Source organism: Pristiophorus japonicus, chromosome 5 (genome assembly GCF_044704955.1).
Source record: "Pristiophorus japonicus isolate sPriJap1 chromosome 5, sPriJap1.hap1, whole genome shotgun sequence".
Classification (NCBI taxonomy): domain Eukaryota; kingdom Metazoa; phylum Chordata; class Chondrichthyes; family Pristiophoridae; genus Pristiophorus; species Pristiophorus japonicus.
The window spans coordinates 281571133-281598200 of NC_091981.1; the positions used below are offsets into that span (position 1 = coordinate 281571133).

The 27068-nt window shown below is 42.7% G+C and overlaps 1 protein-coding gene across 32 annotated transcripts in view; it reads right to left on the minus strand.

The window, feature by feature from the left end:
• Positions 1 to 27068, minus strand: part of LOC139264722 (obscurin-like) — a 571531-nt gene that overhangs the window by 286975 nt on the left and 257488 nt on the right. For 27 of the 32 annotated variants that reach the window (XM_070881692.1, XM_070881694.1, XM_070881701.1 and 24 more), the window contains 5 exons: positions 26498 to 26764; positions 17029 to 17295; positions 6340 to 6606; positions 5218 to 5484; positions 3027 to 3293 (listed from right to left, as the gene is read on the minus strand). In XM_070881692.1, the coding sequence (XP_070737793.1) occupies positions 3027 to 3293; positions 5218 to 5484; positions 6340 to 6606; positions 17029 to 17295; positions 26498 to 26764 (1335 nt within the window). The remainder of the gene's footprint in view (positions 1 to 3026; positions 3294 to 5217; positions 5485 to 6339; positions 6607 to 17028; positions 17296 to 26497; positions 26765 to 27068) is intronic. The other 5 variants (XM_070881710.1, XM_070881689.1, XM_070881707.1 and 2 more) reach the window with 3 other exon arrangements.

The window sequence follows — 27068 nt, forward strand, 5'->3', positions numbered from 1 at the left end:
AACCCTGATCCATGAGCAACTCAAGCCCAAGGAGAGCATCCTCATGGTCAGACACCAGTTCTACACCCACCGACAGCCTGAAGGCCAGGAAATCGCGAAATACGCCGCAGACCTCAGGAGGCTGGCGGCACCGTGTGAGTTCGGCAACCACCTCAACAAAGCGCTGCGGGACATTTTTGTAATTTGAATCGGCCATGAGGGCCTTCTTCATAAGCTACTGTCGGCGGATACCACAGTCACACTGCAGAAGGCCATCTCCGTGAGCCAGGCATTCATGACCTCGACCTGCGGCTCTGGGCAGATGATTCACCCTCAGGACTCAAACCCGGCAGGTACTGTGCACGGAGTGGTGCCGTTTAGAGGCTGGACTGTAGAGCGTGAACCCTCTCAGGGGAGAGAGAACAGGCCTCCGAGTACTTTAACTCAGAGTCCGCCGAGGGGGACTAATCGAGTAGTTCCATGCTGGCGTTGTGGAGGGAATCACAGGGCTCACCAGTGCCGCTTTAAAGACTATGTGTGCAAGGGCTGCAGCACAAAGGGCCACCTCCAGCGAATGTGTAAGAGAAATATGACTCACTATGTTGATGAAGAGTCTGCAGATGGCCATGAATCCAGCACGGATTATGAAATGATAGGCAGAGAGGCAGCTCAGCCCCACGATGATGTATAGAGCTTGTTTATCTGCACCACCGAGTGTTCCCCGCTGAAGATGGAAGTTGAGATAGATGGCGTTCCAGTCTTCTTGGAAGTGGACATGGGGGCGAGCCAGTCAGTAATGAATTAAGAAGTCTTTGAGAGGCTATCAGACAATCAAGCTGAACGACCCAAGTTGGTCCCGATTCAGGCAAAGCTGCGCACCTACACCGATGAACTTATCCCAGTCGTTGGTAATGCGAATGTAAAGGTACTCCATGAAAGCGCGATGCACAAGTTACCTCTATGGATTGTTGCAGGTGATGGACCAACGCTGCTCGGCAGAAGGTGGATGGAGAAGATCCATTGGAAGTGGGAAGACTTCACCCTCCAACGATCGACGTCCTCTGCGTTCGGAGGCACAGCAAGCCCTCACTTGAGGGTGGACCTGGCACCAGGGAGCAGACCAGCACAGCACCCGAGTCACAGACCGCTCAGCACGACTGCATGGAGATGATCCAGCTGAGACGACCCGAATGCATCTTCCAGGCTCCAGTGGTAGGACTCCGGGGGAAGAAAATCGGATCCAAAGGCGGCTTCCCAGCTTCGGTGGCAGAACCCGGGGAGAAGAGTATCACCGCAGTTGACATCGTGGAGGGAGGAAAGATGGCGCCCAAACCACGAGAAGAGGCGCTGAAGAAAAAGATGGCCGCGGCCAGACCACGAGGTGCAGCGCTGATGGAGCAATACGTGGCACCAAACGGAAAAGAGGATTGGGGTAAAGCAAGGTTCTCTTAAAGGAGGCCTGCAACCCACTACAATTAAAGGGACACACACTCAAGCAATGTAATAGCAACTGTAAGTTAGAGACAAAATGTGTAACTGACGATCAGAGTTGTGTACATGCAATAAGCAAGGAAAAGTCGCGCGATCATGTAAAATAAGAATAATTGATGATCAGAATTGTGTACATGCAACCAGCGAGGAAAAGTCGCGCGATCGCGATTGGAGCTACAGTGTATCCACCATAAGTAATGAAAAGTTGTGCGATGTAGAATTTCAACTGCACGCAACCAATGCAGCAGGCAGACACCCATCGGGAGCACAGAGGTCCAGCGAGCTACCCAATGCTGTAGCCTGCGTCCCGGGGACCAGAGTCATGCACCAAGCAGCCAACACACACGAGCTGCAGAGCAAGCGACCTCAGCAGGGCAATGGCACCTGTATCGATACCCTGCCCCTGATCGGCTCCATCTCTCAGGCACCCGATGGCACCAACCACCACGAGCCTGAAAGAGCAAACTGTGCTAAGGCACAGCCCCAAGCCCCCATCGCCACCAAGGCCATACCCGGAAACGAAGGGTCACCTGCTACAGCCCCCCAAAAGAGGACCAGGGCCAGCCAGGATCCCAAACCAAACAACGCTAGGCTAGCGACTCAGCAGTTCCCTGTGCATTGCTAGACGACAGCTCCTCAGGGAGCAGCAGCGACCCAGGGCGCAAAGAAATGACAGGGAGGTCACAGGCATCTGTGAACCTGCCCGATGCTAGGAACCACAGCAACAGCCCCAAGAGCAGGCAACTTGAGCCAATCGGGTTCCCATTGCCAGCACTGGGCATCGCACTGCCACCAGACTGCAGGGACACCATCCAGCAGTTCTGGAACTAGTTTCTCCTTACGCACCGGCCACCGCATCGATAATGTATCTCACCAGTCTAACGTACTTGTCTCACAACGGAACCACAAATGTAATGCAAACTTGTTTTTCTGAACTTGAATGTATATGAATGCAATGAGCATCCGGCATAATCTATATGTCGTGGAGGAGGGGGGGGGGGGAGGAAAATGGAGTGGTCAGGGACACACACAAACAGCAACCACCAGCACACTACTGCACCAACCACTCACCCAAGATTGAAACGACCTACCAAGGGTCAATCAGATAGAGCCCACATAGAGCTAGACCCAGAGAACAACCAATGCAGAGGCGATTTCCATTAAAGACTTGGGGGAGAGTGATGTCATGTATCCTACATGGCTACTGTTGGTACCATCACAAGGAGTGCCACCAGAAGGCACAGCAGTGGGAGACTTGTAGGTTATCTGTACAGGTGTGTCTGGCCTGGTATAAAATGCAGGCCATCAAGTGTGATCCTCACTCTGGAGTTAACAAATAAAGGACTAAAGTCACTACAGTTCAAGTACAACACATTGTCTCGTGGAGTCATTATTAGAGCAGCTAAGGACACAACAACTAACAATTACCTCTTTTATTCACTACTTACTAATTTATTGTAATAGGTAAACCTATAAACAATGAATTTTAAGAGACTTTTGTTCAATAAGATGTGTATATGTGCCCAATTGTTTACTTTATTTATCTATTAACCTACCTTTCACAGTTACAGAAGCTGTAGTTTGCTGATCCACAAAAGCACAGGTATACTCTCCTGCATCGACTGATTTCAAGTCATGAATCTGCAATATTTGTACAGGACCTTCCTGTTTCATTTCATACTTCTCATTCGGAGAGATCAACTGTGATCCTTTCTTCCACGTAACTGGCACATTAGGTTTTGAGAGTTCACAATGCAGGGTTGCTGTGCTGTACTCCTCCACTTCTATGCTGTGCAGTTCTTTTTTCAAGATTACTGGTGCAGCTGAAACATTGCCAAATAAATTCATTTTATAGGATTTTTGGAAATTTCAACCCTTCATTTACAAAGAATGTCAACAGGAAAGAAGAAAAAGTGGTTGCAGAAAAATGTGTGCAATACTTAAGCTGGTCACAAAGAATGCAAATTTAGCAGTGGGACGGCCTGCACTCAATCTGCATGCACGGTCGGGCCACTGGTAAATTAGTCAGGCCTAATTTTTAGGCACAATGGCTAGCCACCTAAAACAGGTATTAGGCACCTTGCATATGTTATTGTGGGGCCTAAAGCCTGTTTAAGGACCCCTCTGGTAAATATGTTTCTGACGAGTGGAGCAGGCGCTGGGCCTGCTCCCCACAGGATTCTTCAGTCACTACTGTGGCCTAAGCTGTCCTCTTGAAATGCATGAGCTGCCTGCGGAGGCATGTCAGGAGGCGACAGTACACGCAATAAACCGTCAAAGGGGCAGAGGACAAATTTTGGGAGGCGTGCCACTAGTTATGGACCCAAAAACGGAATATAATCAGTTTTCACCCCTCTAGGTCTTCAAATGGTTCAGTAGGCATGTTACCCTTTACATGTAAGTAAATTGTCAGTTTTGGCTCAGTGGGTAACACACTCACCTCCAAGTCAGAAGGCTGTGGGTTCAAGTCCCACTCCAGGGACTTGAGCGCGTAATTCTAGGCTGACACTCCAGTGCAGTGCTGAGGTAGCGCTGCACTGTCGGAGATGCCATCTTTCGGATGAGACGTTAAACCGAGCTCAGGTGGACATAAAAGATCCCATCGCACTATTTTGAAGAAGAGCTGGGGAGTTATCCCCGGTGTTCTGGCCAATATTTATCCCTCAATCAACATAACAAAAACAGTATATTGTGGCAGCTTGATGTGCGCAAATTGGCTGCTGTGTTTCCCACATTACAACAGTGACTACACTCCAAAAGTACTTCCTTGGCTGTAAAGCGCTTTGAGGCTTCCAGTGGTCATGAAAGGTGCTATATAAATGCAAGTCTTTCTTTTTTATACAGTCAGCTCTTTTGATGAAACATACAGTTCAAATCTGCAGGTCATGGTAGCAGAATCTTCCTGTAAAAACTTTCCTGAACAATAACAAATTAATCTTTCCATGTTTAACTGTAATTTGATTAAGTGAGCTGTTCCAAAGAGTAGCTTATTCTAGTTTCCATTGCTTGTGAAACTTTACACTTAAAAGAGCACTTTCATCTACAAATACAGTCACATTTTTCAGTCCTTCTACTATAGCGATATCTGGTTCTCATAATTCAAGAAAGATGCCTGGAGATTTTATATTCATTTCTAAGATCCACTGTAGCGAATTAACATCTTAGCAATGCCAGATTGATGTAGGCACCAATGTTCATATTAAATTTCTTTTTGTGCTGGGTTAAAATACAGTAAAATAGTACAGAACAATTTAATACAAATGCTCTAATATACTCATTGCTGATAGCAAATTTCATGAAACTACAACTGTGCAAAGATGGAATCTAACTGCAAGTGGCATATAGGAGTTGTTTGTTAATGGCTTGTAATGAAACTATAAACTATAATGACGGAAGGAAGTCAGTCTAGTGCAACATGGTAAGAAGTGTTAAAGTGAAATAAAATTAAAAACTATGGATAAGACTGAAGCCTAATGTACTTGACAGTAGTATAGCAGCACTGAATCACACTCAAAGGACAGCTTTATTTTCTATTTCAAATGACCATGTCTCAATATAATCACATGAAATAAGCAGAAACAGATGAACTAAAATCATTTCAGCACGAAAACCATGTGATGAAAAGAATCCAGTTATGAAGAGTGAAGAGTCTTCTAACAGTAGACGAATGTGGAGGCATATTATTTTTCAATTAGCAAGGATCACAATTTATAGCAAATCTCTACTGAACAAGAACTTTTCTCCTACCATTAACTTTCAAGTAAGCATCAGTTTGTTGGTCCCCAGAATCACAGGTGTATTCCGCGGTATCTTCCGTATTCACGTTGTAGATTAATAACTCAACAATGGCACCAGCTTGTTTCATTTCATACTTGTCACTGGGACGAAGTACTACCGATCCCTTTCTCCATTCTACCGGAGCACCAGGCTTAGTTAGTTCACAATGCAGTGTGACTACATTACCCTCTTCAGCTTCCTCATTTCGCAGCTTTTGTTTGAACAGCACAGGTAAGGCTATATAATGTAGAAAAACATTCATAGGAAGTATCAGAATATCAATTCTAAAGAAACTGACTGCAACACAGCCATTTTGTGTACTACGGCAAATAATATGGGCAACACCTTCTAAGATTCTTCAGGTTATTCACACCAGAATGGTTTGCTTAAATAAAGAACTGCTGCATTGACTAACTTCTAAAATATTAAAAATAAGCTTTATACCACTGGCTGTACATACATAAGAAAAAGTTATTTTTTAAATGCTAGTCATCTTCTTGTGACTAGCGCTGTAATAGACCCTTGTTGTTAGGCCTATTCTCTACTTGCTTGTTAGCTTCAAACAGACTCTTTTGTGATTTGCCTTCTTGAGATATCACTTCAACTTTGTTAACTTTCAAGTAATCTTGAATATATAAACCTCCCTCTCAGCTCGATCAACAAACTTTATCTCTACAGATTAAAATCATTCCCATCTTGTGGGGTGTGTCAGGTTTCCATAATGGCAATCATATCTTCCAGGATTCATATCTCCGTTGCTCCAGCTCTGTTCCTAGTTCAATGTATTTATCTTGATCAAACCAGGCCAACTCACCAACCCAAACGCCAGGTGGCTACATTCCAATACCCACGACCACTCTTGCTTTCCCACACCCAATAAAAAATCAATTCAGTAAACAATCAGTAAACAAAAATATCATTAATCAGGAAGGATATAAAATCCATTGTAGAAATAGAAGAAAATAGAAGATGTGAGGTACAAACATGATTTATGCAATTAACTACGAAGCCTGGACGATGATGATAACTTCCAAAACCAGAATCAAAACATGGAAGCAGTTGAATTTCAATATGAAATATCTTCCATTTTACCTTTCACTTTTAGATAAGCAATGGTTTGCTTATCCCCAGAATCACACGTGTATTCACCAGCATCTTCTGGTTCCACATCATGGACGAACAATTCCACGATGGGACCTTGTTGCTTCATTTCATATTTTCCACATGGCAGAAGTACCACTGATCCCTTTCGCCATTCCACTGCAGCATCAGGTTTAGTAAGCTCGCAGCGCAGTTTGGCTGTGCCACCCTCTTCTGCTTCTGCATTCTGAAGCTCTTGTTTGAAAAGCACTGGTAAAGCTGAGAAATATTAATTTATTAATTTATCAGACCACTAATTAATCGCCACTTCACAGAACCCTTATTGATAAGTTTTAATTTCATTGGAAACAAAATACATTCTGGTTACATTATTCCTTTGGAATATACCCTTCTATTCTACTAGAAGGGAAATACTGGGGTGAATCCCACACTCCCAACGGGGAGCTGCACTCACATGGCATATAGTCTATCCAAAATAAACTAAAATAAACATTTGTTAGGATTTGAGTACAAGAAAAGGTATAAAGTATATAAAATCAAATATTTAAAGAATTCAGGTATTGAAAATATGCATGAAAAGTCCTCCATAAATCTTTAATGAGCCAGTTATGATTATGTAAGAACTCTTTAATACAGCACCAAGTTTTGTTTGTATGAAATTATTTTAAATGTTGATTTTTCTATGGCTGGATTGTTATACTACTGATCAGATGGCTGTACTGTTATACCACAGATCAGATACCATTTCAAAATGATATCCGCAGAGTGCAATCCTCAGAACGGCAGACTAGAGTTATAACACATTCTTGGACATTTGGGTAGAGCTCCACTCCCATGGCAGCTAATTTTAATGATAGAAGGGACTGGGCTGACTATTTTCTCGTAAGGTATATTATTAAAGTTCCCTGGAGTTCCAGGGAACTGCTGGGGCACTTACAAAATGCTGGCCATAAGTTACTTTACATCTAATGCAAAAATCAAATTAATGAAACTACCCTTTGGAGATGGTCTTTTACAGAACCCAGTATTGGTGTTCTCCGAGTCAGATTGCAAACCTCACTCCCGAGTTATACTGCCACCTTTGCATTGATGTGCACCCAAAAGCACTTATTATTACTTTAGAAAACAAAAATAAGTTAATCGTAAATTTTTCTTGTTGTTTTAAGGTCCTGATGGTAATTTTTCTAGTTGTTTTAAGGTCCTGATGGTGAAACTCTCTCTTTAAGGCACAAGTTTTCAATCTCTACAGTGTATCACACTAAATAATTAAACGCTAACTTCTAATTACACTGTGTAGAAATTATACCCAGTATCTGTATCAGTTTTATTCTATTGCAGCCATACAAGAAAATCCACAAATCAAGGCATATGAACACTAAAATACAAAACGCCTCAAGAATGAACATGTGCAGTTTGCAACTATAGGAGAGAGATAGAAACTGAATGGAAAGCAAAAGAAGCACAAATAAATTCCATGTCTCCACTGAAGCTGTAATTTTTCTGGTGAAAAGATACATGAAAAGACTCAAATATGAAAAGTCAAACAAATAAAGATTAAATAATGGCCCTGAAATTCCAAGGAGGGCTTCCCACGGGTAAATCCTGAAAAAAGAGAAATAAACTGCGCACTTACCTGGAGCTGCTGCGCACATTGGGACTTCCGAGTCACAGGCCTCCACTCCCAATGACGCGTAGCAGGTGCACGTCAGGACGTCCGCAGGTTGCCTGGACACCCAATCACAGGTAAGTAGTTTCTCATTCATAGTAATAGGCGATTCGTAAGTTACGAATCTCCTATACTATGAATGAGAAAAACCCCAAAACGCACAAACACTATACAAAACATTTAAAAAACACCTCACACAATAAACTAATAGAAATTAAAATTGTTACACGTTTTTTAAATTAAAAAAAATTCCCGATTTTTAAAAAATGTTAGGGTTAGGGTTTAAAATTAAATTATGTGAGTGGGCAGGGTTTTAACATAAATGTGTTTTTTTCATTTTTATTTTAATCATGTTTTTTCTATGTTTTTAAACTCTTTCGCCTGTAAAAGTAAGCTATACGCCTGCTTTTTCAGGCACAAGATTTTAAAGGACATTTGCAGGGCAAGATGTTCGTAAATATCGGAAATCTTGCCCTGCAAGTGTCCTCGTTCCCGAGATATGGAGGATCTGTCAAGCCAGAAACTTGACAGATCGGAAATGCTGATTTTCAGCGCTTGCGCATTGTGCGCCGAAACCCGGCTTTTCCAATGCCTTCCCGGGTCCGTAGAAACTTCGTACGGACCCAGGACATCGGAATTCCAGGGCCATTATATATATATATAAAAGATATTTGTGGCTTTAGATAGAGGATATATGAATCAATCAGAATTAATTCCAAAACAGTTGAAAAATGCACTCAATTTACTCCAGTATATAAGCAGGAAACATTTTTTTTAAAAAGTCATGTAGCCAAGAAGGAAGATATTTAGTGAATGATGAGTCACAGATTAAAAGATTAGGCAATGATAATATGATGATGGTTGAAGCTAAACCTGTGAAGTACATCCTGCCTACCATTAACTCTCAGAAAGGCAGAGGTCTGCTGATCACCACAAAAACAACTGTAATCTCCGGTGTCTTCAACCTTCAGGCTGTGGATTAATAACTCAACAATAGAACCGGTCTGCACCATTTCATACTTGTCTCCAGGAATAAGGACTGCAGATCCCCGTCTCCATTCAACTGGAACATCAGGCTTAGTAAGTTCGCAGCAAAGTGTGATAGTACCATTCGTTTCAGCTTCTTTACTCTGAAGCTCTTTTTTGAAGAACACAGGTAAAACTGGATGATTTAAGACGACAAATGCACAGCCACATTAGGACAGAAAAATCAGGAATCAGAAATATATATCGGAGAATACGGTGTCATGAAAATCACCAAAGATAATTAGAGACAAGGGACGCCATTCGGCCCAGCTAGTTCATCCTTCCATAGAAACCTATGGTCCCAGCATCACAGAATCCAACTACCTCGTGAATGATTCTAGGGTTGTTATCTCCCACTACTGCTTCAGGTATCATTTTTGACCAACAATGTACTACTAACTTACATGAAAATAACCTTATTAAATGACTATTTCTAGTTAGAAGCACATGGGATACTTTCTGGTCAGAATAAGAAGGAAGCCCAATCAGACAGAAGAATGTTCATGTGCTTACCTCAGAACTTTATAAATTGAAGACTACAATTCTTGCAGTAACCAGCATTTCAATACACTTGAAGCAGAAGGTTTGTTGGGAGTTTACTTTAAAATGTAAATGTAGCCCAGGTTCCACATCAAATTTTTAACGTAGCATAAAATAGGGTTGTAAGCAGATTGACCCACTATGATGAAAAGTAGACAGAGGATACCGAAGAAGCTTTAGCAAGGAATAATCTAGGTCAGCAGAAAAATATGAATGTAAACTGAATAAAATATGTTTGCAGTTAACGGGTGCAGAACTCAGAACTGATGCTATGAATTCCAGTAAATTCAGCTAACAACTCTCCCTGGTTTTGTTTGCCCGCTGCTCACACATTGTGACACTGACACAATGACCACTACTAACATTACAGTAATAAGTAACTCAATGTTCAGCAAAACATTTTTTGTTGGAATACTAACCTTAAAATAAATTAAATACTTAAAACAAAATTTTACATAGCACAAAATTAAACACTTCACCTTGACTCACCTTATTGCCTATTTTCTTTTTCTGATTGGTATGTAGTATTAATATAATTTATTTTTTATTATATTCACTTTTACTATTTTACAAATTTCAAAAAATCACTTACCTTTTTCTGCTTCCTCCCAGCATTTGCTTTAAATGAACGTCATGGTTTTACTTTAACCAAAGTCTTTATTAAAATAAATTCTGATCTCCTGACTCAAAACACTGAACCTATAGAAATTCTAGAAACTCTTGAATGATAAAAAATGTTCTGTTTTAGAGACCATGGCCCAGAAAACGGTTTGCACCCGACTTCGGGCATGAACCTAGTGACAAACACAAACTGTAGACCCAAAATTGATCAGCAAGAGGATCACGTGAAATTGTTATCTTGTGTCATTAGGACATGACTGCCATGCAGTCGTGCCCCAAGAGGCAGTGTGCGTGTGCGTTTGGGCCAAGTATGTAGATGCTGGATATAATATTTCTGATACTAAAGCCCCAAAATTCTGGGGCCAGAGAAGGTGGATTTCAGCCTGGGGTCTGGAATTTGAGGCAGAACCCGGTTCTGCCTCGGAATCCATCCCATTTACTGTAGCTCTTTAAATCTGGTTGGGGAAGCTGTGGGCAGATCTTCTTGCCTTGGGCAACACCTCTTGGCAAGCACCACTCAAACTCCCATGCTAATATGCAATTGAACACATTTCTAGTATTTGGGACAGGATTTCCAGCTTGTGGCTAGGACGAAAACGGTTCCACCTAGCCACACTTGGGCCAACAAAATGGACCCCAGGAATTTCAGGACCTAACTGCTGAAATCACAAATGACCACTTGGGAAAGGCACATGGCTCCAAAGAGTTAATGCAATCAGAATGCAACAGAGAAAGGAAGAAAAATTGGTGGAAAAAGGAGAGAAGAAAAAACAAATTCTTGAGCATCGTACTATGCACTGATAATTTAGTATACTTGTGTACCAGCAGTTACCTTATCTCAAATATTTTGTGGTGTAAAATAACTAGCCCGATTATCTGATCTTACTTTGTGGAAACCCCAGAGTAATTTCTCTGGGGTTTCCACAAATCTTTCATTGAAATTACAGTGGACAATGGTAAGAATTTCAACTCAAGTTTCAACATGATAGTTAGTATCACTGATATGTAAAAGTTGCTTGCATCATATAATCTGAATATTTAACAAAAAAGTTACGATTATACTGGACTAATATGGATAGCATCATACCATACTGCTCTCATGCCTCATATGCATACGCCTGCATCTGCGCACATTCAGAGGCTGAACTCCAGGATATAGTCAATGTATTCACTGAGGCATATGAAAGCATGGGCCTTACGCTTAACATCCGTAAGACAAAGGTCCTTCACCAGCCTGTCACCGCCGCACAGCACTGCCCTCCAATCATCAAGATCCACGGCGCGGCCTTGGACAACGTGGACCATTTCCCATAACTCAGGAGCCTCTTATCAACAAAGGTAGACATTGATGCGGAGATTCAACATCGCCTCCAGTGCAGCCTTCGGCCGTCTGCGGAAACGAGTGTTTGAAGACCAGACCCTCAAATCTACCATCAAGTTCATGGTCTACAGGGTTGTAGTAATACCCGCCTTCCTGTATGGATCTGAGGCATGGACGATGTATAGAAGGCACCTCAAGTCGCTGGAGATATATCACCAACGATGTCTCCGCAAGATCCTGCAAATCCCCTGGGAGGACAGGCGCACCAACATCAGTGTCCTCGATCAGGCTAAAACATCCCCAATATTGAAGCACTGACCACATTCAATCAGCTTCGCTGGGCAGGCCACATAGTTCGCATGCCAGATACGAGACTCCCTAAGCAAATTCTTTATGCGGAGCTCCTTCATGGTAAACGAGCCAAAGGAGGGCAGCGGAAACGTTATAAGGACACCCTCAAAGCCTCCCTGGTAAAGTGCGACATCACCACTGACATCTGGGAGACCCTGGCCGAAAACCGCCCGAGGTGGAGAAAGTGCATCGGGGAGGGCGTTGAGCTCTTCGAGTCTCGACACAATGAGCATGAAGAGGCCAAGTACAGGCAGCGGAAGGAGCGCGCGGCAAACCAGCCCCACCGGCCCCTTCCCTCAACGAATGTCTGTCCCACCTGTAACAGGGTCTGTGGCTCTCGTATCGGACTGTTCAGTCATCAAAGAACTCACTTTGGGAGTGGAAGCAAGTCTTCCTCGATTCCGAGGGACTGCCTATATGATATATGACTGCTCTCATGATGACTTCATCAATTACAGTATAACATTAATAGACATTCTGTCTGCCTGATATGGAGCGCATATTCTCTCTGCATAGGAGCACACAGCACCTTAAGGTTGGAGAATCTGGGCTCAGATTAGCAAAATCTAAGGCTTGGTGACCTCCAAGTGTGAGGCTGGCTGGAGTTTAACCATCTAAAACTGTGTGGCTTACCAGCTCAAAAATGGCAAGATTCCTGTTGCTATCTTGCCATGATCCTCTTGCCTTTTACAGCATTAATTTGCAGGGTTATCTAAAGCTGAGTGAAAACAATCCTGACCTTCAGTGACTGGTTTACTACTTCAGATTCCGTCAATGAGCCAAGCTGCTGGTCAATTAGCAACAGCGCTCTGGTGCTTTGCGGATCTGCATGGTTCAGATGTTGGATTAGCAAGTCTGTCGAAGAGGATCAAATTGGTTCCAATTTATCATCCCCAGCTTCGTCACCTTGGAGCAAACTTAGCCAATGGAAATCTATTTACTTCTCACTCAATGAACATAGAAATACAAAGACGTTTCAACATAACATAGGCCTACTCAAAGACAGAGAAGCTGAATATCAGAGTGAAATGCCACAGCCAATCGACTGGGTGAGGACAAAAATATCAAGTTGATTCCAGGAACATATAAATTCCTCCTTTGTGTATCAGACCATCTGGACACTGATTGAATCGAAGTCTTACTTCTGGTTGATGTAAGCCATTGGATTGATTGTGAATATCCTATCCCCCCAAGTGAGTACACTCAACAACCAAATTTAACTTAAAAGCTATGAATGGTATTAAACTGTTGCTGCCATTGTAATTGTTGATTCATACCTCTGTGGAAACGGATGAGCCTCCAATCCCTTTGGAACAGTGCACCTCTCCTGTTTTGAATTCAGCTAGAAAATATTCACTAGTTAATACTGCAGATATCTCTCCAATGTGATTGGAATGAATCTGTTGCAAAAATAATCCAAGGCAGGTCTGGCCTTTACAGTCACCAATGGAAAATTTCTAGTCATGGAGGAGATGGCTTTTGGTAAAGTTCAATAATTGCTTTCGTAGATCTTCTAACACTGATGCTGTGATAATCCGAGGTAAGGCATTGTACCAGTAAACCTTCCATCTGGGATACTGTCTTTGCAGGAGAATCACGTCCCATTTGAATCATTCCTTGTCCAGAAGGATGACGGCAGTTACTAACAGTACAAAATGCATGGTTGGTGTATAATTGCTGCATTTGGCAATTACTTCATCCCATCAGGACCACTTCTGAACAGGGATGGATTAAGTGGAGGGGGGGGGCCCCAAGTCTAGAGTGGGGCCCATACAGGGTCGGATTAAGGGTAAGGATACACAGTACTGACATAAGTGATGTAGCAAGAGCAGAGCGAAGCCATGAGGGCTCAGGCGCATGTTATTCTCGACGATGCAAACAGACTCTGGATGCCCTTTTTCTAGAGATGCATTCTACACATAAATCGGGGGTTAAAAAAAAGGAAAGTGCACCAGCTACGCGAGGAGCAAAGGAGATGAGAAGTAGCTAAACTGCTTAGACTAGATACTTGTTTCGAACTAAAAACTCAAGATCATGAAGATAAAGGCCAAGACAACTTTAACAACGAAACCACTAGTGGCACCGGACCCAGAGTTGCCGAGTTGGAGCTCCAAGTCCAAAAATTTGAAGAAGAAGAAAACTAACTGGCATACACTGAGCTGGAAGAGGTGCACCTTTTGAGTGACATTGGGCTGTAGGGAGACAATATCTCAGAAGACATGCAAAGCCACTGGATTGCAAAAGCGAGGATTGCTGAAACTGAGATAAAGACTTCCAAAACTCTGGCGTGATTCATGCCAAGGAAGGATGGCGCAGATACTGCTAGAAGTCCTTCACACGTGTGCACCCGCTGACAGGGGACCGTGGCTCTGTTATTCACCTTCAAACGGTGGAGTATACTGCTTTGCTTGCAAGGTCACAGCACGAACAAGTAGCCACTTTACTCATGGGTTTAATGACTGGAAGCATGGAGATGATAGGATTTCATCTCACGAAAACAGCCACCAACATAGAGAAGCCATGGTAGTAATGTGCACTAGACAAGCAGGCACTGGTTGTGTGGATGGTCATATTGTCCTCCAGTTTGAAAATGAACGGCAGTATTGGCACAAGGAGCTAGAGCGGGCTGTTTGTGCGATAACGTTTCTCTGAGAACGAGGTCTGGGTGTGTTGGAGGCATTTCTTGCTGAACACATCAAGCGGTTTGCCAACAAAGGCAAGTGGCATATTTCATACTTATCTTCCACCACTTGTGAAGAACTGATTAGTCTGATGGGTGGCAAAGTACTTGAGACGAATATCCAGGAATTGAAATCAGTGAAGTTCTATTCAATATCTGTTGATTCAATGGCAGATGTTGTGAATGTCACACACTCAGATCAGCTGACAATTGTTGTCCGCTATGTTCTACCGACTGGTCCTGAGGAAAGGTTCCAAAAGTTCTTGCCGATAATCGGTCATACTGGACAAGAAATAGCAGAAATAACACTGGCCTTTCTGGATGAGAATGGGATCGACATACAAAATTGTCATGGACAATCTTATGATAATGCTTCAAATATGAGTGGGAAATACATTGGTGTCCAAACTATCAAAGAGCAATGCCCATATGCGAGGTTTATACCATGCGCAGCACACTCACTCAACCTTGTGGGAAAAAACAGTGTCGAATTCAGCCCAGTGATAATCAGATTTTTTGACATTGTACAAAAGTTGTCCACTTTTCTCTCTGCATCGACGTAACGCTGCCGACTGCTTTATGAAAAACTAAAGCTTTTAGGGCTGTCTGTCGTCAAACAGCTTTCTGCTACTCGATGGTCATCAAGGTATGAAGCAGTGTCAGCCCTGCTCAAAGGTTATACTCCCAAATGCGAAGTGTTGGAATCCCTGGCAACTAACGTGGATCAGAAATTTGAATGCCAAAATGAAGCTCAGTTGATCCTTGACAAACTGGGCGAACTGGATTCAGCTATTCTCATTGTTATTTGGAACAGTCTTGAAACGCTTTCACCTGACCAATCTCTCGGCTTCAAGAGACCAGCTTGAACCTGAATGTCATGGTGTCCTTACTCGAGTCACTTGTCGATTTTTGTCAAGTTTTGTCAAGACCCTGCGGACAGAGTTTGAGGACTTCGAAGACCTAGAGATTTAAACTGTGTGGCCACAGCGAGTACAATTCAGCTCAGGGGTGCGTCCGGGTACGCAACCACCACGATGACAATGGAGATGCTGAAAACACTGTGCTGTCACCCAAGGAGAAATTCAAAACTGAAGTGTTCCTGGTCATCATTGATCAACGAATCAGTACCTTGAAACACCGCCTTGAAGCATACGAGGAAATCATCTGTAAGTTTGAATTCCTGTCCAAGCTAGCCGCTCTCTCGACTCATGAGATCAAGCAAGCTGCAGCAAATCTTGCCCATTCCTATCCCAAAGATCTGGAACCTATGAGTGAAAGTGAATTCATCCAGTTTTCTAGCTTAGTGGCATCCTCAACAGAGCTGAGAATGTACCAATTCCTCCATACACACGCCCTTACCCAAACCTTTTCTAACATTGAAATAGCTCTTTGGATATATCTGTCGATGATGGTATCAAATTGCAGTGGTGAGCAGTCCTTCTCGAAACTAAAACGCATCAAGGATGAGGTCAGGAACCGAATTGGACAAGATCGACTTAACAGTCTTTCAATCATGAGCATCGAGAGCGAAGTAGTGAGAGGACTTGATTTCTCAAAAATTATTGACGAGTTTAAGCTGACAAAAATTTAGAAAAAGACCAATGTAATGTTATACTTGTAGTTGCCTCTGTGGAGAAAATGGAATGCAAATGAGAAATGATGGTCTTCCAAAAAAATTGCACTGTCTTGTTCTAAATTGTTGTCATTGTCGATTTAGTTTCAAAATGTAGGGATTTTTGTAAAGTAAAGCGTGTTTTCTGTTTATGCAGGGTTTCATCAAAGTATCAGTTTGATTGTTTGGAAATATAATAAAATATTAAATGAGTTTCATCACAGTATCAATGAGAACATAACCTGAGATGTACACCTGACCTGACCTGATGCATACTCTGTATACTGCCCTGTGACTTAGCTCACTAATGTCATTTACTGCAGGATGTGAACAGGAATAGGGGGCACATGGATGGGGTACTGCCTGGGGCCCGAGGCATCCTTAATCTGTCCCTGCTTCTGAACTGTAGATATTACCAACAGATTTTCAGGTCCTTTAGGTACTTTGCAATTCCAGTGTAATCTGCTTTAATTGGATCCTTTTCCCAGTTAATGAGCTTAAATTGGTATTTACCAACAGGTTCACTAACCTGTCAAAAGCGGATAACCTCTATCCACAACAGACAATGATATTGAAAAATGTACCAGTTATTTCCAGGCATCCGATTATTGCTAATACTGTAAGCAACAGAAAACTCACCTGCAATGAGCTTTGGTTTGCTGAATCACCATAATTAACATAATACATAAAGACAACAGATAAAAAGTTGTACGGCGAGTGTGACATGACTGGCTCAGGAGAAATAAGACTCACAAGTAACATACCTTAAACTAGTTGACACAAAATTAAATTATTCAAGACAGAGAACTGTGACATACATTTTCTCCTAGATTTAAATAATACAGTATGAAAGTGGTTCCTACCATTCACTTTTAGAAATGCAATAGTCTGCTGGTCCCCAGAATCACAGGTATATTCTCCTTGATCTTCTGGTTTTAGGTTGTGAATAAGCAACTGAATGCAGGAACCTTCGTGCTTTATTTCATATTTATTACTTGACTGAAGTACTACAATGCCCTTCCTCCATTCCATTGGGGCATCAGGTTTGGTAACCTCACAGCACAGAGTGGCCATACCATCCTCTTCAGCTTCCGTGTTCTCAAGTTCATGTTTGAAAAGCACAGGCAGGGCTAAGGGAGATAGGAATTAAATCAACTAATGATGTTGTTTAGTCAAGATCCAACCTTGACAAAGACCTCTGGAAGCGCTGAATAACAGAATGCAATTCCATTCAGTATCGACCTCATCAGAAGATTAATATTTATACACAACTGAAATATATAGGACTGTCTTGTAATGGTAATTAGTTTCTTATCCAACTATGAATATGCTACAAATAACTGATAGTGTAATTAATGTAACAACTCAATCATGTGGTACTGCCTATATTCATAAATCACCCAGATGTTTTTCTTGTAGCTTCTGACATCCTCAAAACAGATCAACTGAATTACTGACGACCCAAATATTTTATATATAAATCAATCATGTCTAGTCCAACCAGTACTCGAGTATATGTAATAAATTGATACAACATACTGCAGCGGTTCAAGAAGGCGGCTCACCACCACCTTCTCTAGGACAATTAGCGATGGGCAATAAATGCTGGCCTTGCCAGCAACGCCCACATCCCAGGAACTAATTTTTTAAAACAGTAAAAATATGAAAAATGATATCATAATTTTATATTACAAAAATAACTAGTCCAAACTCGTTACTTCAGGCTAGAAATTACAGTTGCCAATAGAAGTGGATGAATGGATAATCCACTTGTATGACATTCCCTCTGTTATTGCCCATTGGCAAAACATCAGACGGAGGAGATGCGCTTGTTCACTATTAACAACAGTAACTTACAGACTTTAGTGTGTCTATATCACAGACTAAATACATTACTCCTCACATGTTCAGTGCAGTTCAAAATAAAGATCAAAAGCCTACTGTATAGTGTTAACAACTAATACCTCGTACTACACATTTTAAGAAGGACGTGAAGGCTTTGGAGAGGGTTTAGAAGAGATTTACTAGAATGGTTCCAGGGATGAGGGATTATAATTACATGGATAGACTAGAGAAGCTGGGGTTCTTCTCAGAGCTGAGAAGGCGAAGAGGAGATTAGATAGAAGTGTTTAAAATCACGAAGGTTTAGATAAAAGGAAAAGGGTTTCAAATGGCTGAAGGGTCGATAACCAGAAGGCACAGATTTAAGGTGATTGGCAAAGGAACCAGAGGCGACATGAGGAAAAACTTTTTTTTACACAGCGAGTGGTTAGGATGCACTGCCTGATAGGGTGGTGGATACAAATTCAATGGTAGCCTTCAAAAGGGAACTGGATAAATACTCGAAGGAGAAAAAATTGCAGGGATATGGGAAAAGAGCGAAGGAGGGGGGCTAAGTGGATTGCTCTTCGAAATAGCCTGTGCAGATGGGCCGAATGGCCTCCTCCTATGCTGTACAGATTCTATCAAGTTAACCATACAGTATTGAAATACACATCTATTACAAAAGTAACGATATTACAATGTATATTTGACAAAGCATGTCAACTCCTGCAATGTGACATACATGTATGCTACTTTGAAAGGTCAACACTGAATAAGTAACCTACATTATTAATATTTATTAAATTGTGGATGCAAGAAGTTAACTAGTAAATGCTGACTCATCATGGATATCCTTGCAACAAAGTATAGAACAGCAGTACCAGCCGCTCCAACTTCCTCACTTTCAAGATCTTGCCTGAAAAGCACACATTGGGGTGAAATAAGGTTTTAAAATGGTACTTGATTTGACAAGTTCCCAGTTTGAGCACATAAATAATTGATTGCTATATCAGAGTGATAATAACTTTGCAAGATTTATATGCTGTACAGTTGCTACTCTACTGGCCCAAAATGGGTCATTTTGGATACAAATTTGATCAATATAAAACCGCTTTTGTCTTTAACATGAGAACATAAGAAATAGCAACAGGAATAGGCCATACGGCCACTCGAGCCTGCTCCGCCATTCAATAAGATCATGGCTGATCTGATCATGGACTCAGCTCCACTTCTCTGCCCGCACCCCATGACCTATATCGTTTAAGAAACTATATTTCTGTCTTAAATTTATTCAATGTCCCAGCTTCGACAGCTCTCTGAGGCAGCGAATTCCACAGATTTACAACCCTCAGAAGAAATTTCTCCTCATCTCAGTTTTAAATGGGCGGCCCCTTATTCTAAGATCATGCCCTCTAGTTCTAGTCTCCCCCATCAGTGGAAACATCCTCTCTGCATCCACCTTGTCAAGCCCCCTCATAATCTTATACGTTTTGATAAGATCACCTCTCATTCTTCTGAATTTCAGTGAGTAGAGGCCCAACCTACTCAACCTTTCCTCATAAGTCAACCACCTCATCTCCGAAATCAACCTAGTCAACCTTCTCTGAACTGCCTCCAAAGCAAAGTATATCCTTTTGTAAATATGGAAACCAAAACTGCATGCAGTATTCCAGGTGTTGCATCACCAATACCCTGTATAGCTGTAGCAAGACTTCCCTGCTTTTATACTCCATCCCCTTTGCAATAAAGGCCAAGATTCAATTGGCTTTCCTGATCACTTGCTGTACCTGCATATTATCCTTTTGTGTTTCATGCACAAGTGCCCCCAGGTCCTGCTGTATTGCAGCACTTTGCAATCTTTCTCCATTTAAATAATAACTTTCTCTTTGATTTTTTCTGCCAAAGTGCATGATCTCACACTTTCCAACATTATACTCCAAATTTTTGCCCACTCACTTAGCCTGTCTACGGCCTTTTGCAGATTTTGTGTGTCCTTCTCACACATTGCTTTTCCTCCCATCTTTGTATTGTCAGCAAAGTTGGCTACGTTACACTCAGTCCCTTCTTCCAAGTCGTTAATATAGATTGTAAATAGTTGGGGTCTCAGCACTGATCCCTGCGGCACTCCACTAGTTACTGGTTTCCAACCAGAGCATGAACCATTATTCCCAACTCTCTGTTTTCTGTTAGTTAGCCAATCCTCTATCCATGCTGATATATTACTCCAACCCAGTGAACTTTTATGTTGTGCAGTAACCTTTTATGTGGCACCTTGTCAAATGCCTTGTGGAAGTCCAAATACACCACATCCACTGGTTCCTCTTTATCCACCCTGTTCGTTACATCCTCAAAGAATTCCAGCAAATTTTAAAAATCCATGCTGACTCTGCCTGACCAAATTTTGCTTTTCCAAATGTCCTGCTACTGCTTCTTTAATAATGGACTCTAACATTTTTCCAACCACAGGTGTTAGGCTAACTGGTCTATAGTTTCCTGCTTTTTGTCTGTCTTAAGAAGTTCTTGCTTTAAGATTTGTCCTGGTTTACATTGTAACATACTCTCTCACGTGCTGATCTCTGCAGGGCTGTCACTGTGAGGTGAGCACATACTACCTTTAGTGCTCAGGGAGTCAAGGTCTCCCTGTTATTCAGATCAAGGTAAAGCTTAAAATCACAACAATCTTCTAAACCAATGACCAATCTCAGATCTGTGATGATTTGGGCAGGTGCACGAGGGAAGCTCTGAACCGACACAATTGGTTCACAGATCAGCTTTGGAGTGCAGATAATCTTGCTGCTATTAAAAGCTAAAACCTTCTTGTACAATAGCCCTCACCAGTCATGCTGATGAGCAGGAATGAATGAATGATGTTTCAAAGTTATAATTTACAAAGATCAAAAAGTGGTGGATTGTGCAGTGAGGTGGAAGTGACAATTTTGCCGATGGCACAAAGCTAGGCGGCATTGCAGGCAGTGTAGATGAAAGCATAAGATTACAAAGGGATATCGACAGATTAGTGAATGGGCAAAAGTGTGGCAAATGGATTTCAATGTATGCAAATGTGAGGTCATCCACTTTGGACCTAAAAAGGATAGAAAGGCTGAGTCAGGAGCAGCATGAGTCCGTTGGAGAGGCCTATAAAAGGCCGCGAGGTGCGTCGCTGAGTTGGGAGCAGCATGAGTCCGTTGGAGAGGCCTATAAAAGGCCGCGAGGTGCGTCGCTGAGTCGGGAGCAGTGTGAGTCCGTTGGAGAGGTCTATAAAAGGCTGCGAGGTCGGGAGGTCGGGAGGTGCGTCGCTGAGTTGGGAGCAGCGTGAGTCCGTTGGAGAGGCCTATAAAAGGCCGCGAGGTCGGGAGTTGCGTCGCTGAGTCGGGAGCAGCGTGAGTCCGTTGGAGCGGCCTATAAAAGGCCGCGAGGTCGGGAGGTGCGTGGAGAGGCGTGCTTGTGCAGCTACAGGGAGAAGGCAAAAAAGAAGTAGAAAGAAACAGAAAGGTGACGTCACAGCCAAGGGGATAAGTGATTGGCTGGTGATTGGTGAGTAGTTTTTCTTTTTTCTCTTCTATAACAGTGAGTAAACTTTAGCATTGTTGTTGCCAATTTAAGTTAATCTAAGGGTTAAGTCATGACAGGCGAGCTCAGTCACGTGATATGTACCATGTGGGAACTCAGGGACACTTCCGGTGTCCCTGATGACTACGTGTGCGGGAAGTGTATCCGCCTCCAGCTCCTGACGGACCGCGTTGCAGAATTAGAGCTGAGGGTGGATTTACTCTGGAGCATCCACGATGCTGAGAATGACGTGAGTAGCACGTGCAGCGAGTTGGTCTTACTGCAGGTGAAGGGTCCACAGCCAGCTAGGGAATGGAAGACCAGCAGGAAGAGCAGTGCAAGGAAGGTAGTGCAGGGGTCCCCTGCGGTGATCCCCCTGCAAAACAGATACACCGCTTTGGGTACTGTTGAGGAGGATGACTCATCAGGGGAGGGCAGCAGCAGCCAAGTTCATGGCACCGTGGCTGGCTCTGCTGCATAGAAGGGTGGAAAAAAGAGTGGGAGAGCTATAGTGATAGGGGACTCTATTGTAAGGGGAATAGATAGGAGTTTCTGCGGCCGCAACCAAGACTCCAGGATGGTATGTTGCCTCCCTGGTGCAAGGGTCAAGGATGTCTCGGAGCGGCTGCAGAGCATTCTGGAGAGGGAGGGCGAACAGCCAGTTGTCGTGGTACATGTAGGTACCAACGATATAGGTAAGAAGCGAGAAGAGGTCCTACAAGCTGAATTTAGGGAGCTAGGAGTTAAATTAAAAAGTAGGACCGCAAAGGTAGTAATCTCTGGATTGCTACCAGTGCCACGTGCTAATCAGAGTAGAGGGAGCAGGATAGTTAGAATAAATACGTGGCTTGAGCAGTGATGCAAGAGGGAGGGATTCAAATTCCTGGGACATTGGAACCAGTTCTGGGGGAAGTGGGACCTGTACAAAAGGGATGGTCTGCACTTGGGCAGGACTGGAACTGATGTCCTAGGGGTAACACTTGCTAATACAGTTCGGGAGTGTTTAAACTAATATGGCAGGGGGATGGGAACCTATGCAGCGAGATAGGGCGAAGTAATATGGAGTCAGAAACAGATGGTAAAAAGCAATAGTGGAAGGCCGAGTAAACAAAGGCAAGAAACAAAAAGGGCCACACTACATCATAATTCTAAAAGGACAAAGGGTGTTAAAAAAACAAGCCTGAAGGCTTTGTGTCTTAATGCAAGGAGTATCCGTAATAAGGTGGATGAATGAACTGTGCAAATAGATGTTAACAGATATGATGTGATTGGGATTACAGAGACGTGGCTCCAGGATGATCAGGGCTGGGAACTCAACATCCATGGGTATTCAACATTCAGGAAGGATAGAAAAAAAGGAAAAGGAGGTGGGGTAGCATTGCTGGTTAAAGAGGAGATTAATGCAATAGTTAGGAAGGACATTAGCTTGAATGATGTGGAATCTATATGGGTAGAGCTGCAGAACACCAAAGGGCAAAAAACGTTAGTGGGAGTTGTGTACAGACCTCCAAACAGTAGTAGTGATGTTGGGGAGGGCATCAAACAGGAAATTAGGGGTGCATGCAATAAAGGTGCAGCAGTTATCATCGGTGACTTTAATATGCATATCGATTGGGCTAACCAAACTGGAAGCAATACAGTGGAGGAGGATTGCCTGGAGTGCATAAGGGATGGTTTTCTAGACCAATATGTCGAGGAACCAACTAGGGGGCAGGCCATCTTAGATTGGGTGTTGTGTAATGAGAGAGGATTAATTAGCAATCTCGTTGTGCGAGGCCCCTTGGGGTTGAGTGACCATAATATGGTGGAATTCTACATTAGGATGGAGAATGAAACAGTTAATGCAGAGACCATGGACCAGAACTTAAAGAAGGGTAACTTTGAAGGTATGAGGCGTGAATTGGCTAGGATAGATTGGCGAATGATACTTAAAGGGTTGACTGTAGATGGGCAATGACAGACATTTAGAGACCGCATGGATGAATTACAACAATTGTACATCTCTGTCTGGCGTTTAAAAAAAAAGGGAAGGTGGCTCAACCGTGGCTATCAAGGGAAATCAGGGATAGTATTAAAGCCAAGGAATTGGCATACAAATTGGCCAGAAATAGCAGTGAACCTGGAGACTGGGAGAAATTTAGAACTCAGCAGAGGAGGACAAAGGGTTTGATTAGGACAAGGGAAAATAGAATACGAGAGGAAGCTTGCAGGGAACATTAAGACGGACTGCAAAAGTTTCTATAGATATGTAAAGAGAAAAAGTTAGTAAAGACAAACGTAGGTCCCCTGCAGTCAGAATCAGGGGAAGTCATAACGGGGAACAAAGAAATGGCAGACCAATTGAACAAGTACTTTGGTTCGGTATTCACTAAGGAGGACACAAACAACCTTCCGGATATAAAAGGGGTCAGAGGGTCTAGTAAGAAGGAGGAACTGAGGGAAATCCTTATTAGTCGGGAAATTGTGTTGAGGAAATTGATGGGATTGAAGGCCGATAAATCCCCAGGGCCTGATGGATTGCATCCCAGAGTACTTAAGGAGGTGGCCTTGGAAATAGAGGGTGCATTGACAGTCATTTTCCAACATTCCATTGACTCTGGATCAGTTCCTATCGAGTGGAGGGTAGCCAATGTAACCCCACTTTTTAAAAAAGGAGGGAGCGAAAACAGGGAGTTATAGACCGGTCAGCCTGACATCAGTAGTGGGTAAAATGATGGAATCAATTATTAAGGATGTCATAGCAGCGCATTTGGAAAGAGGTGACAAGTCAGCATGGATTTGTGAAAGGGAAATTATGCTTGACAAATCTTCTGGAATTTTTTGATGATTTTTCCAGTAGAGTGGACAAGGAAGAACCAGTTGAAGTGGTATATTTGGACTTTCAGAAGGCTTTCGACAAGGTCCCACACAAGAGATTAATGTGCAAAGTTAAAGCACATGGGATTGGGGGTAGTGTGCTGACATGGATTGAGAACTGGTTGTCAGACAGGAAGCAAAGAGTAGGAGTAAATGGGTACTTTTCAGAATGGCAGGCAGTGACTAGTGGGGTACCGCAAGGTTCTGTGCTGGGGCCCCAGCTGTTTACACTGTACATTAATGATTTAGACGAGGGGATTAAATGTAGTATCTCCAAATTTGCGGATGACACTAAGTTAGGTGGCAGTGTGAGCTGCGAGGAGGATGAGGCTGCAGAGCGACTTGGATAGGTTAGGTGAGTGGGCAAATGCATGGCAGATGAAGTATAATGTGGATAAATGTGAGGTTATCCACTTTGGTGGTAAAAACAGAGAGACAGACTATTATCTGAATGGTGACAGATTAGGAAAAGGGGAGGTGCAACGAGACCTGGGTGTCATGGTACATCAGTCATTGAAGGTTGGCATGCAGTTACAGCAGGCGGTTAAGAAAGCAAATGGCATGTTGGCCTTCATAGTGAGGGGATTTGAGTACAGGGGCAGGGAGGTGTTGCTACAGTTGTACAGGGACTTGGTGAGACCACACCTGGAGTATTGTGTACAGTTTTGGTCTCCTCACTTGAGGAAGGACATTCTTGCTATTGAGGGAGTGCAGCGAAAGTTCACCAGACTGATTCCAGGGATGGCGGGACTGACATATCAAGAAAGACTGGATCAACTGGGCTTGTATTCACTGGAGTTCAGAAGAATGAGAGGGGACCTCATAGAAACGTTTAAAATTCTGACAGGTTTAGACAGGTTAGATGCAGAAAGAATGTTCCCAATGTTGGGGAAGTCCAGAACCAGGGGTCACAGTCGAAGGATAAGGGGTAAGCCATTTAGGACCGAGATGAGGAGAAACTTCTTCACCCAGAGAGTGGTGAACCTGTGGAATTCTCTACCACAGAAAGTTGTTGAGGCCAATTCACTAAATATATTCAAAAAGGAGTTAGATGTAGTCCTTACTACTAGGGGGATCAAGGGGTATGGTGAGAAAGCAGGAATGGGCTACTGAAGTTGCATGTTCAGCCATGAACTCATTGAATGGCGGTGCAGGCTCGAAGGGCCGAATGGCATACTCCTGCACCTATTTTCTATGTTTCTATGTTAACAGAGTACTTTCTAAATGTAGAAAAGCTAGAAACAGTGGAGGTCCAAAGAGACTTGGGGGTCCAGGTACATAGATAATTAAAATGTCATGAACAGGAACAGAAAATAATCAAAAAGGCTAATGGAATGCTGACCTTCATATTTAGAGGACTAGTAGACAAGGGATAGAAGTTATGCTGCAGCTATACAAAACCCTGGTTAGATTACACCTGGAGCACTGTGAGCAGTTCTGGGCACCACACCTTAGGAAGGATATATTGGCCTTGGAGGAAGTGCAGCGAAGGTTTACCAGAATGTTACCCAGACTTGGACTTCAAGGGTTAAGTTATGAAGACAAATTACACAAATTAGGGTTATATTCCCTAGAATTTGAAGGTTAAGGGGTGATCTGATCGAAGTTTGCAAGATATTAAGGGGAACAGATAGGGTAGATAGAGAGAAACTATTTCCACTGGTTGGGGAATCTAGGACAAGGGGGACACAGTCTAAAAATTAGAGCCTGATCTTTCAGGAGTGAAATTAGGAAACACTTCAATGCATAAAGAGTTTGAAACTCTGTTCCGCAAATGTCAATTGATGCAAGATCAATTGTTAATTTTAAATCGGAGATTGATAGCTTTTTGTTAACCAAAGGTATTAAGGAATATGAGCTAAAGGCAGGTATATGAAGTTCGATCGATTATCCATGATCTCATTGAACGGCGGAACAGGCTTGAGGGGCTCAATGGCCTACTCCTATGTTCCTATTCAACACTAGAGAAAGAATGCACATTTCTACCTGGCAATATGATCAATAAAAGTGAATATCAGGATGAGAAAGTGAGATTCACAAGACACCTTATATGATAAAAATTCACAAGGATTCAATTATGATCAGTAATGATGGCTGCCCTACCCTTCACTTTCAAAGAGGCCATGGTCTGCTGATCTCCAGAATCACAGGTATACTCCCCTCCATCTTCTGGTTTTATTTTGCGAATAAGCAATTCAATGCAGGAACCTTTATGCATCATGCTATACTTGTCACTTGGATAAATTACAACAGATCCCTTCCTCCATTCCACTGGAGCATCGGGTTTGGTAATCTCACAACGCAGAATGGCAGAACTATTCTCTTCAGCTTCTGTGTTCTGAAGCTCTTGTTTGAAAAGTACAGGAAGAGCTAAGGGAAATAGTAATTCAATTTGTGAACACAGTTTATGATGCCTGAATAACCACACACAAGTCTATCAAGCCAACTTGATGCATTAGATTATAGTTCACCCCTTTTGGGTGAACTGTAATCTAATGCATCAATCATGCGAGGTTGAGGTTCTGCAGTACTATCATCCATATTACTCTTTTACCAGCGTCACACTCACACGCCCATGAAACAGAGATAAGACAAGTGGAAAAAAATATGTATCAGTTAGGTTCAATGGTAGCACTCTTGTGTCGGAGTCCCAAAGTTGTATGTTCAAGACTCA